Source organism: Furipterus horrens, unplaced genomic scaffold, assembly GCF_987537825.1.
Source record: "Furipterus horrens unplaced genomic scaffold, mFurHor1.1.pri manual_scaffold_3, whole genome shotgun sequence".
NCBI lineage: Eukaryota > Metazoa > Chordata > Mammalia > Chiroptera > Furipteridae > Furipterus > Furipterus horrens.
The window spans coordinates 175,016,187-175,029,989 of record NW_028327173.1 but is presented as its reverse complement, the minus strand read 5'-3'; the positions used below and the strand labels follow the sequence as shown (position 1 = coordinate 175,029,989).

The 13,803-nt window shown below is 37.3% G+C and overlaps 1 protein-coding gene across 1 annotated transcript; it reads left to right on the top strand.

The window, feature by feature from the left end:
- The first annotated feature begins 335 nt into the window (after nucleotides 1-335).
- On the top strand, nucleotides 336-13,598 carry CNIH1 (cornichon family member 1). The gene is made up of 5 exons (XM_090270903.1): nucleotides 336-548; nucleotides 5,139-5,207; nucleotides 9,293-9,405; nucleotides 10,495-10,638; nucleotides 12,688-13,598. The coding sequence occupies exons 1-5, from the start codon at nucleotides 468-470 to the stop codon at nucleotides 12,713-12,715; spliced, it is 435 nt and encodes a 144-aa protein (XP_090127029.1). The 5' UTR covers nucleotides 336-467; the 3' UTR covers nucleotides 12,716-13,598.
- The last annotated feature ends 205 nt before the right edge of the window (nucleotides 13,599-13,803 follow it).

Sequence of the window (13,803 nt, the reverse complement as noted above, 5' to 3'; positions counted from 1 at the left end):
CAGGGCCGGCTGCGTGCCCTTTTTAAAACAAGCTGCAGACTTCCATTAACGGGGTTGTAATACTGTAATGATTTATTTAGGTGTTCGTTACCGGCACTATATTAAGTTCTTTCAGTGAAAGTAATATCGTACTCATCTTTGTATTTCAAAGGAGAAGCGCAGTACCTGAAACATCTAGGCTGTTACACAATAAATATTTGTTCAAAGAATTAACAACGTAAGGAAGGAAAAATCGATCAGCTGTGTGGATAACCTAAGTGCGACGCAGACTGCTGCCATCAGAGGGCGCCGGCGCACCGGGGCCAGAGCGCAGGCGCGCTGGAAGGGCGGGCGCCGCAGCGGCGGCTGCAGCGGCAGCGGCGGCGGTCTTGGCTGTGGCCGCGGGAAGTGAATGGTTTTACCCAGAGGGCCCTGCGCTGCCTTTCTCCGCTGGCACCGGCATTGCTCCCTGCTCCTCCTCCCCGGCCATGGCGTTCACATTCGCGGCCTTCTGCTACATGCTGGCGCTCCTGCTCACCGCCGCACTCATCTTCTTCGCCATCTGGCACGTGAGTAGCTGGCGTCGGGAGAGGGAGGGCGAGGCGGCGCCGCATCCTCTTCTCGCTGGGAGCCCGTAGTCGGAGTGGCTGCAGCCGGCCAAGGGGAGTGGGGCGGGGCCGGGGTGGCGCAGGCTGCGCTGCCCCGGGTCTGTGCCCTCGGTCCGTAGGCCAGGGCTGCTTGTCCTGGTGGAGACGTGGAGTGCCGTGGTTCGATGGATGCGACCGCTGGATCCCGGCGTAGGCCGCACGCGCATCTTTACTCTCTCTGGGTGGGTCGGCTGCGGTCCTGACGGGCTCTGCGCGACCCCTCTTCGCAGACCCTGGGCCCGCGCCCCTCTGCGTAGCGCCGCACCGCCGCATCCCCGCATCCCCGCATCCCGGGGGAGGAAGTCAGGGGCTCAGAGAGGCGTACTCCGTGCTTAGCGGAAATGAAGTTTTCCGAATTAGGAATACAGCCCGACTTTCTTTTCGGGCTTTGCAGGGGTATGACCCAAATGTGATACTACTTTAGATGGATTTCCAGTCTACTTTGGTGACCTTCAAGTAAAATCACTGTTTGCGGATTGTTTATATGTGAACTTGCATGCAGACAGGATTGCTTTGTTGACCTCATCTCCGAACTTTCCCCCCTGAATCATACTTTGACCGCCAGAATTTTTCAAGAGACAGTCTTCATAGCCACCTCTGTGTTCTGTTGATTTAGTAAAGGGTAGTTTTAATGAAGCTTCTGTAGGGAAGTTGTTTTTCTTTTACTAACATGCTGAAGGATAGAAAGCACATCCTTCCTGGTCCTGGGAAGGAACAAGTACGTTCCTGTGATACAGTTCTACAAGAGATTTTTAAGGAGTCCTGTTTCTCTAGCACAAAATTAAAAGCAGCCTCTGGAAATCAGCATTCATTAAAAAGTTATATTTGCTTCTGCCCCCCACCCCCGTTTATATTCTAGTGTCTTCTGGAATATAGGTCTTAATTTGAATGATTGGACATGTTCACTGTCAGGTAAATTTTAAGTCAGGTTTTATGCCCCTAACAAGGACTTGTTTATGGAACATAAAGGGACAGAGTCATTTAAATGGCAGCAGTAGCAGTGTCCTCTGCAAAAATAATCTGAAAGGGAGAGTGAGATCACAAATCCATTTCCTTTTGCTAAAGAGTGTGATTATGTTGACAATTGTTAAGAACTCAACTGTTTGTGTAGTGGGGAATGCTTCTGTAGGCTGTTAAGTAACTGCTCCCTCAAAATGCTTTTCAGTAGGAACCAGTAACATGAAGAGCATTTTAGGCTCTTTGGTGGAAGAACAGTAAATTAAGATAATTTGGCATGCAGACTGGCTCCCGGCTCTGCAAGCCTCTGATGAAACTGAAATGTGTGGTTCCCTAATATCTGTAGATGTGGATTTAAGTCACTTCCTGCTTGGTGGGTGCTCTTTGTTTTCTGAGTGATGAGGATTCTTAGAAGAAAGTTGTGGATGGCCTATTTTTACATTTTGAACCAGGTGGTGTTTGGCTTAAGGAAAACGTGAACAGCACTTTTAAAAAATGGGGAATTTTAGCTTTGAAATGAATCTGTGCCTGGGTGAAGTAGATAATTTTAAGTCCTATTTTAGAAAAATTGTACTCCACTTACTTATTAGCGGAGGGCTTCTATCCTTAGAGATTTCTTAGTGCAGAGAATTATGTGTCTTTTGGGAACAGATAGAAAATTCGACATAAACAGTTTTAATTTTTCTATCTACTACATAACCTTCAGTTTCTTTTCTAAGGTGATTTAATTATCTGTCACAAGACTCATTTGGAAATTTTAAGTTTACATTAATTGTGTGGAGGATGTTATGTTAATGGTAACATCTGTCCGTTCAGTCCTAATTAATGGAATTGATACTCTGTGGAGAATAGACTTGAGAGCACAGATTTGTTTGAAAGTTAAAATTGCAGAAGTCATTCCCTAAAGATGTGCATCAGATTTGAAGGTATCCTGAATTGGACAATTCGGTATTTTCAGGGATTTGTCTGTTTTATTGTGTTTACTCTTCTGGGGGAAATTTTGTAAACATCTTTGTCTAGGCGTACAGTCGCAAAAGATTTCGAAATCACTAGTTTAAGAATGTTTTCAGAAGAGTTTTGAAGACTAGCTTACTCTACTCAAACAGAAATCCATTCAGCAACATACTCATTAAAAAGAGCCCGTGAAATCACCTGACGGAAATGTACAATTAAAAAAAAGGTTAGTTTTAGCCCTGAGTGGTGTGGCTCAGTTGGTTGGGCGTCATCCCAGGTGGTCGCACGTGAGAGGCAACCAATGGATGTTTCTCTCTCTCACATCAATGTTTCTCTCCCTCGCTTCCTCTCTCTCTAAAAAATAAATATATAAAGTCTTAAAAAATAATTTCTTTAAAAAAGAGGTTAGTTTTAAAACATAAGTTTTGTACTCTGCTATTAAATTGGATCTTTTTACAGGCAAGTAATTGTACCTGTGATCATAGTGCTTGTCTTGAACTTTATTACTAAAGTGCATTGGAGATATGTCACAGCTACTGTCATATGATAGACTAATAATGTCCATAAATAACCAGAAATTTGTATCTTCTAATTGTACGTGTATATATTTTAAACAAGACATTACTTATTTTTAGAGAGAAGGGAAGAGAGGGAGAAAGAGAGGTAGAGAAACATCTGGTTGCTTCTTGTATGTGCCCCAACTGGGGGGGGGTAACGCGCAACCCAGGCCTGCGCCCTGACTGGGAATCAACTGGCAACCTTTAGCTTTGTGGGACAACACCCAACCAGCTGATCCACACCGATCAGGGTTGTATGTTTATATTTTTGACATCTATGTATGTTAGGGATTATTATCAGAGGAAAGTGCCCTTTGATGAGTCCTGTACTTTATTTTTTTTTCAAACATAGGGCTTTTTTCTTTCTTTTTTCTTTTTTTCTTCCTTACAATCAATAAATATTGATTGAACGTTTAAGTATGTGCCAGGCACTATTTTAGACCCTGGGGTATAGCAGTGAAAATCTTTGCTTTCATGGAGTTTACTTTTTAATGTTTAATTATTTTCTTTCTAGTTCTATTTGAGTTAGTATTTTTTGTTAGGTCAGGTTGGTGAGTTTTATGAAATTTAAAAAATCCATTTTTTTATGAAGCTACGAACCTTAATAGGGAAATCAATGAGCATATTAAAATCTAGAGCTATATGGCTCCCTCCATTGGTTACTGGTAATATTGAGTAACACAGTCACACATATCAGGATGCTATTTGTAACCCACTAGAGGAAGGGTGGATTGGGTTCTCTGTCCCCCAGGTGACTAGTGGCAGCAACGAAAATCCCTCCCTCATAAAGGTGGTGCCTTTGGCTTTTTATTTTAACACCACAAAGTGGTCCATTGCCCCTATTTTGATAATTTTAGTACATTTTGACTTTGAAGTTCTTTGTTTAGTGACCCTACATGTTAAAGCCACATTTCTCCTGAGTCTGGACCAAAGCATTTTGCCATGTATTTTAAGTGGATGTGCTCTTTCTCCTCTTACCACATTTATAACCATTTCACTCATCATGCTGTGAGACATTGGTCTTGCCTGGGCTTACTCTTACTCAGTTTTCATTTTTGTGACCAGATGAAATGACCCACATGTGGTAGGAACATGTATAAGACTTGAAAGGAGGTCAGATTGATCAATTTTATAGTGGCCTTGAACAGGGCTCTGCTCTTAACTGTATGGTGCCTGTAGGTGAATTGGAACAAGATACTTTTTGGGGCAAAAGAATCCTCCCTCCTGAACAGACACAGTCTCTGGGTATGGAGCCTGGTGCAGAGCCCATGCCAGGGTGCTTGGCAGTAAGAGCTGGGCTGGCTAGAAGCCCCCAGGCGGCCTTTTGTCCTGTGCAGAAATTGCACTCCTGTTTGTGGTGGTCTGGCTGTATTGTTGGGTAATCCCTAGAGTTTCTCTATTCTGAGACCATGTCTTGCATTTTCACATCGAAGCAGTACTTTGAAATGTATGTGTTCTGGCACAAATGGGAACAAATTGAAGCGCTGTGCAAGGGAGGGGCATGCACAGATGACTAAAACACTTCATCCTGAGGGGCACAGTCTGGTGGGGGACACAGCCTGCACGTAAATACTCTTCTCCAGTGTGAGAAATACTATATTGGCAGCATTATAAAGCTGTGTGTTATTTAGAAATTAGATAGGCACTTATTTCTGCCCAAGGGAGCCAGGGAAACCTACAGAGAGTTGACAGAGGAAGAAGGATTTTTTAGGATAAAGAGAAGTTTTGATAAATACTAGTTGTGGGTGGGGCGAAGATCATTTCAAGTCAGAACAACTTGGAAGAGGCATAGGAAAAAATTGAAAAATGAAGATATCACAGTAGTATTAGATCATTTTAGTGATACTATGTGTTTTTCATTGTTTAAATCTGATTCCAGTTATTTATTAGCACATGTTGACTTTACTGTAAATTGATACCTGTCATGTTGTTACACTTTGGCTTTTGTTTTATTAACTGTATTCAATTATTATTTGATGTTGGGGCAGGTTTGTGGCTTCTCTTTATAAAGTGAGAGATCCTAACTGTTTTAATTTTATTGTAGATTATAGCATTTGATGAGCTGAAGACTGATTACAAGAATCCTATAGACCAGTGTAATACCCTGAATCCTGTAAGTTATAATATTGGATTTTTCTTTAGATTTTAAAACCCTTTTTGCTTTTAACTTGATATAATTTGAAAATGGTCATTATTCTCAGTAGCATGATGTATTTGTACCTTTTGAAACAGGCACACTTTTAAAAAATATTCTTTTTCCTGTTCTGCTTGACTATTCTGACTATTATTAATCTGCTGGTGATCTTGTCAGCTGTCATACTAACATTCTTCCAATCTGCTTTTTACATTGTCGGCCAAAGACAGTTGAAAAGGTCAAAAAGATTAAAAGAGTCAAAATTGCATTAAAGGTGTGTACTGCTTTTTAGTTTAATGTTTTAATGCTACATTCATTTCATGGGGAGGGTTAGGGCGTTTGTATTTGTAAAATGTCCTGTTCATTGTGCTCATTCATATGCCTGTTGAGGTTTATGATTTCATGAAATTTCATATTTTATGCAAATGCTTGCTGGCCCAGTCAAGTAGGGAAAGCTGTTAAATGCTTAATACATTTTTAGAAACATTATAGTCATAGGCACTTCTATGTTAAATTATTTGGTGCAGTATTTGACAGTTAACATAAAAATGACTTTAATAGGCAGCGAGATTATTCACCTGTTGTTATTATGAGGGAGTCTTTAGTACCCTATCTAGTTTTATCTTTGGTTATGTCTGTTGTGGAATTAATTCACTGTTTCAGCTGATATTTTGAGCCTTTTCAGGTAGATAGCTCTGTCCTAGGCTCTGGAATCTTGCAGTAATGCTGATGAGCTCTGGACTCATTCTGCCAGAATTTTGTAGATAACAATTTGTAGATATCTGCATAATTATTTCTAATGTATATCCACTCTAAATCTGAAATGGACCTGTAACACTAAATTCTGAGTTCTAGTTTAATAATAATATGGATCTATTGTGCTTGAGGGTTCTCTCTTTATTTTTTAGTTCATTTACCTCATTTAGAAAAATTCCTCGTTAGCCCGTAGGTTTGATTTTACCTAACTGGTCAGAAACTGAAAGGTTATTTACAAGAAGGTGGTGGGTATGTTTTCAAGAAATAGAATAGAACAATTCATCTTAAAAAATTACTTTATGAAGATGAGAACTTGTGTAGATTTCAGTTGTGTAAAACCATAATTCACTAACTTGCTGGACGGATTTTATTTGGAAAAGGGTCTATAATATGATTTTCAATTGATATGCCATAAGAAATTTTAAAACATGCAATACCTGACTATTTGGTTGGGCAACTGACCTCTTTTCCCTTAAATTGTCGGGAAAAAAAAAAAAAAAAAAATGACACCAGCCAACACAACAACAGCCGTCTGCTGTGATAGAATCAAAATTATACCTGTATTTTTTTGTCAGATTGACAAAAAATATATTTTTTGGTGTGCTGCAGAAGTTTAGTAATTAATTCATCTGTGCTTTGAGATGAAAAAGGTTGAAAGTTGCTGGTCTATAAAGTTAGTTTGATGTTTTCTCATTGTTCCCCAGATTAATATAAATGATGGAATAGAGTTCTAGTATGTCTTTAAGAAACTGTTACAGTATGACTTGAGTAGATACATTTGAAAGTATTAACTTAATAGCTGTACTCTGCTCTTACGAAACAAAATATGAGGGACTGCTTTCTCACTGGAAAGTAATGTTCATTGGAAGACAACATACTGTTGAAACTAATTGTTACAAAGAAATTTGAAAACTGAAATTTCTTCTTTTGACAGCTGTATATAATAGCTGAAATCAGATTAGTATCTGCCTGGAACCCAGGCTCTGAGCTAAGCATCCTTACCTGGGTTTTGTCATCCAATTCTCATGACAGTCTTGATATAGGCATATTGTTATTTTCCTGAATTGGAGAGTAAGCTGAGGCTTAGTGAGATTAAAGCATTTAACCCAAGGTCACACAGCTGAGGTATGGTGTGAATTTGAACCCAGACAGCTTTATTTTTGAGCTCAAGCTCTTGTATTTTCCTAATTTAAGAGGAACTAATTTCATTTGAACATATACCGTGATTCCTGGCTTTTCTTAATGAGAAGAAACTCAGAAAAAGACGTGCTTGTGACATTTTAATGCTGCAGTAGGCTCAAAAGAAGTTTTTATGCTTGCACAAGTTGTGTTATGGGTAGGGTGCTGATAATTGGCCTAATAGCAGTGCATCTGACAGTTTTCCCTATTAAAAATTTGTTTTGACAGTTCTGCCAAAGTATGAGGGAAGACAAATACCGTTATTTTTAAAAATGTGAACCTTAACTAGAGAATGTTATGATATACATGTTTAAGGACTATCATTTCAGCCATATTTGCATGAGGCATTTTTTTCTGAATACTAGTTTTTGTGTAAATGTTGGTTCCTAAGTGAAATAACTTTCGTGCCAGTTATAGGAAAATTTTGTCATTAAAGAATGATCCGAGAGGATTGGTTTTTATGAGAGGTGCATAATAAAAGTTTCTGGACTTTTTTTTTTTAAGAAGGGGGAGGGTGGCATTTGTTTCATATTAGAACTGGTAGTATTGCAGATTATTTTGACTCTTACTAAAGTATGTTGTTTCAGATCATAATTTCAAAATTATTCTCAGCCAGTAAGTGTAGGGCAAAAACTTGGATGACAGTTTGTATTGTTAGATATCAGTTGGCTTTTAGAGGGCCACTTTTAATTTTCTTTAAGAGAAAAATCCTATAATTTGAACTAGGATTATAAACAGCAGCTGTAGTGGAACTCCTAATAAAATGTCTTTTTTTCTTTGGTTTGTCCTAGTTTTAGTCATTGAGTTTTAAAGATTTCCTATGGACATTTTCTCATTTAGAGACTGTAGATGTTTAACTTTGATGATAAATAAATGCTGGCTTAAAGGTCTGTGCTGTTTACAAGTTGATATACTTAAGTTTGTAGAAAATATCTGGTTGGTGGCATAGATTAGTTGGCTTTACTGGGATTTCATTTAAAATAGTATTCTTTGAAAACTTTTCTCTACTTTTAAACTGGAAAATAATTTGGGAGTATTAAAAAATGGGCTTGAATTTAGAGTATAATATATTATTTCTGCAGCTATGGTTTCACCTCAGGAAAGATCTGATAGTGTTGAGGAATCATATAATTTTAACTTGGTGTGATGCAGACATTTGAGAAACTGACTTTGCAGTTGTGACCTATAGGTAGTCCTTTGGCTGCACCTTGCAATGAAAGGTGTTGGTATTTTTATTTAACAAAGTCATTAGGCTGAAATCTTTAGGATGAGAAAGATAATTTAAAGTAAAGCATTAATTCCTGGTCATTTTATGAAAGGCATTTTGCTTGAATTAATTTTTCCTTAATATTACCTACTGTCAAAAGATTTATTTTGTTCTTGAATTCTGAGCTTCTACTGGTCTGCCCTGTCTGTAGCATTTCATTGGAAAGCAGGCTTAAAGAAACAGGAAGGCCGTGTAAGAATGAGTGGAAGCTCAGGAACTGGGGAAAATTTCTATTTCATGGGTCAGAACTCAGTCTTTTCCCTCCTACATTGCAGAAAGCACATCGTTTGCATGTGTGCATATTAGCGGTCTTTCCTCCCTGACTGTGCTGAGGTTATTGGCTTTTGGCTTTCCATTGAAAAGTTACTCTGGTAATGTGATGTGCTTTGTTAAATACTGTATATGTAGCATTCCTGGTTTCTGTTAAAGACTTAAAAACACTAATATATAAACTTCTGGAGGGGAGTTTTGTTTTTGTGGATTTTTTAATATCATGTTGCATGTGATCAGATATCTCATTTTTGTATTTTTTCATTGTTGAATGGTGGAAAGAAAGTATTCCAGTTGATTAGCAAATAACTGAACAATCTGGATGGTAACTTTGTATAATATAACCTGTTGCTTTAAGAATTTGAGTTTTATCCTATTTTTTAGTGCAAGCTATATTCTCTGATCTGTTTTCTTGTAATTCTGCTTTTGGTAAAAAGGTAAATAAGGGAATGAAACTCAGTAGCATCTTTCATCTTGATTCTAAGACAACAGTAATTTTTCATTATAGAAACTTGGTTGCCACCTGCTTTCCAAATTAGCAATTGATTTAATGCCCAGGCATTTTGATAACTGGCTTGTATTTTTCTTCCAGCTTGTACTCCCAGAGTACCTCATCCATGCTTTCTTCTGTGTCATGTTTCTTTGTGCAGCAGAGTGGCTTACACTGGGTCTCAATATGCCCCTCTTGGCATATCATATTTGGAGGTAATATTTAGATATACTTCTCATACTTTTCCTAATTAAATTTTAATTATGCTATGTTTAATGTGGTTATCTTACATGCTAGTCACCTAAATAAAAACTGAAAATTAATTGCTATTTATTTCAAAAATCAAGTGGATGAGCAAATAACTGATTTAATACTTCTTATGGAGCTTTATTGCTCTTTAAAGGTTTTTTTTTTAAATAAAGTGTAACTTACATTAATGTGCATAAGTCTGAAGCATACAGCTCAGTTAATTTATACATATGTGTACACCCATGAAAGCACCACCCAGATGGAGACATGGAACGGTTCCAACCCCCTGGAAGATTCACTTGTGCTCCATCCCAGTCAGTTACCCTTGTGTTTCCCAAGGAGAATCACTGACTTCTAAAAACTTACATTAATTCTGCCTTTGAACTTCATATTAAATCAATATTGATAGTGTGTATCTAACTTCTTTCTCATGTTTATGATTTTAAATTTGGTTATTTATAGAAAATAATTCATATTTTATAAATTCCAACAGTTCTATCTAATCTTTATAGTTAGAATTTTTTGTTTTAAATAGACGTAAAAATCTCATTGCCCTCGATTTTAGGAAATATATACTGAAGAAGAATTTAGGATTAAAGTTGGTATCACGTCTATAGCTGACTCTGAAATGGTTTTTAAAAGTATGCATATTGAGAGATAAAATGAGGAAGAGAAGGATAAAGCAAGTGTGGCAAGTGTGAACATTTGGAATGTCTGGGTTGAAGTGTTCTTGTACCTTTTCTGTAAGTCTAAAATTACGTTAAAATAAATTAAAAATATTTTATTTCCTTTTTACAGTTATTCCTCTGTTTCTTAGATTTCCCATAAAGTGTAGAGGAGACCAAATGTGACTTGTTTAGCTGTCCTGTTCTGCTCACTCAGGGGCTCTAGTTTTAAAATTAAGATAATAAAAGGAAAGAACTCCATCTCTAACTAAAAGTAGTCTTTCCCATTTGGACCACCTCTCGCTGTAACAAATATTAGGGAAAAAACTCTCCTTTCCATCCTGAAGGTTTTCTCCCTTTTGAGTTGCTAATCGACTGTGTTTATTACAGGTATATGAGTAGACCAGTGATGAGTGGACCAGGACTCTATGACCCTACAACCATCATGAATGCAGATATTCTAGCATATTGTCAGAAAGAAGGATGGTGCAAGTTAGCTTTTTATCTTCTAGCCTTTTTTTACTACCTTTATGGGTAAGTTTAAAAAATAAAATGAAAATATGATTTCACTTTGCTGCCTAAAAAGTTTGCAGGCATTATGATCTTAACACCTTAGAATCCACTTGAAGAATAACTCAATGTCTTCAATGGCGGTGACTGGTAATGACAGTGCACACCAACAGATTCACACACGTGGAATATGAATAACTGGTATTCATCAAGGCAGCCGACTGGTATGCTGTCAGAGGCAGATAGCTTGGTCAGGGATGCTGCTTCCTAAGTTTTCAGACTCATTCAGTGAGTGAAGGAGAATCCTCATTCTCCATGGTAAAGTGATGACATTTGGAGAACATTGCTTGGTGAGTTGGAAAAACAGTCAGACTCAAGATTGTGTTTAATTTTTTCTCTGTCATCCTCCCTAAACTGTGTATTCTTTGCCCTTTATCTTATGGTTTGCTTGATCTGAATGGGATGAATGAAAGAAATAGTTCTATCTTACTGGATGGTGCAATTATCAATTTTTCTCTTTTTCCTTACATGATGGATTCATGTCATTCCTCTAGGCCAGGGTTTCTCAACCTTGCTGCTGTTGACATTTTAGGCTCAATAAGTCCTGGCTGTGGGGAGCTACCTGTGCATTGTAGGATATTTAGCAGCATTCGTGTCCTCTACCCTCTAGCCAGTAGCAATCCGTTACCCAGTTGTAATAATAATCGATGTGTCCTGTGGGGCAAGATTGGCCTTGGTTTAGAAGCACTGCACTGAGTGCAGTGTAGATGAAATAGAATGGCTGCTTATGAAAACTAGAAAAGGACATGGTCAGGTGTGGAATTACATTTTTCTTTAGGTGATATAATTTTCTCATCTTTTGTTGATTTATATTCAACTACAGAGGGCTTTTCCACCTGATTTTCAAAATATGAAGGAAATGAGCTGTATGAGATGAAATTTTATAATTGCCTTTCATTCCCTCTCCTGTTCATTACTTGAAAACTTGCTAAGTATTATATGGTAGGCTTATATTCATAGTTCTCTGTATACCACATAAATTTCCATTGTAGAAAAGGATGCATGAAGAAGGGCTAGACTGGAATTTAGGACAAAGTTATTCCTATGCTTTTAGAGGTTATAATTGTGAAAATGAGTATCCTATAGTGTATCTACTGATGCCACTCGTGTGAAACAAAGATAGTGAGCCAGTTTTGAAAAGTGAAATTTCCATGTGTCATTCTAGTTTCTCGTTTTCAAGGTTCTATAACAAATGTTTGGAATAGTGCTGGCATATAGTAGGCACTTAAAACATTGTTGAAAGAAATAAATGATTTGATAAGTGATAAAATTGGAGATGAACAGTGTGGGAAGGTGTTCCCCAGGAGAGGATGGCACTAGGACATTCATTTCTGTTTTAAATTGTCTGTTGTTTGCTTACCTCCTTGGTTTGTATTTCCATTTAGAGATACATGGTTTTGAAGCATGCTATTCCCACATCACTTCCTGTAGAATTGTCTAGTAGTCCTGAAGCCTAAATCAAATGGATATTGCTTTTTATTTTGTCTCTTTTTTAACCTGGCTACTATTGCATAGAGTCTTCCTCTAATGAGAAAGTTCCTTAATTGATCATTCCTATCTGTAAAGTGGGGAAAATACAGTACTCACCTCCTAGGACTGCTTGGAGGATTCAAAGAGGTCATGTATATGGAAGACTGAATCTGGCAGGAAGCCAGCCCTTGGAGATGCTCGCTCCTATTAATAGGCACAACTCCCAAGTAGCGTGCTGTTTTGGATTTCTCTGAGCTCTGATCCCCTATTAAGCTTTCAGCTGTGCTGTTCTACTTGCTAAAATTGGAAAGGAAATAGGGAACAACTACAGCACATGCACCAAGCCAAGTCCTGCCTTAGGCAAAAGTCCATAAATGCAAATTAAAATCATATTGTGAACTTGGCATTGGTCTTTTTTATTTTCTGTAATGGTGTGATACCACAGACTTGTTTGCTATATAGAACAGACTCAACATTTTGGTGCTCTTAGTTTTTATAATTAGGAATGTTTGAATTAACAGCTTTTTTTTTTCTTCTTTTCAGCATGATCTATGTTTTGGTGAGCTCTTAGAACAACACACAGAAGAATTGGTCCAGTTAAGTGCATGCAAAAAGCCACCAAACGAAGGGATTCTATCCAGCAAGATCCTGTTTCCAAGAGTAGCCTATGAAATCTGATCAGTTACTTTAAAAAATGACTCCCTATTTTTTAAATGTTTCCACATTTTTTGCTTGTGGAAAGACTGTTTTCATATGTTATACTCAGATAAAGAATTTAAATGGAATTACATATACATTAATATAAAATGATTACCTCTGGTGTTGACAGGTTTGAACTTGCACTCCTTAAGGAACAGCCATAACCCTTGAATGATTGCATTAATTATTGATTGTCCTTAGTCCATTGGAAGCTTTTGTTTACAGGAACTTGTAGGGCTCATTTTGGTTTTATTGAAATGCCATCTGATTACAAATTAGCTGTAGATACCAGGTGCTTCTGATGAACTGAAAATATATATCTGATCTGTGGGAAACTTCATGGGTTTCCTCATCTATCATGTAGATGATTATATATGGATACATTAAAAAAATAAGAGTGGGATTTTTTCCCTTTGACTTGGATATTATCCCTGTATATTGCATGAATGAGAGATTTCCCATATTTCCATCAGAGTAATATACTTGCTTTAATTCTTAAGCATAAATGAATATGATATAAAAAACATGCTGAATTACTTATGAAGAATGCATTTAAAGCTATTTTAAATGTGTTTTAATTTGTAAGACATTTCTTATTAAGAAGTTGGTTATTATACTTAACTGTTCTAATCTGGTGGTAAAGGTAGTCTTAAGAATTTGCAGGTACTTTTAGATTTATAAAACTGAATGAAAGAGAACATTGTATTACCGTCCTGCTGTTCCTTTAGTGCAATACAATAAAACTCTGAAATTAAGACTTACTTTCAGTGCATTGTTTTAAAGATCACAAATAGCAATTGCATAAACTTGCTTAATCCATAATAAAGGCATATTACTGTCATTTTTAAAAAATAGTACAGTAGTACATTGTTTTTTAATACCATATCTGGATCTATAAAGTAAGATTTTTAAATGACTAAGCACATTTCTGTCTGTTGTCACTCGTCAGGATTCATAACT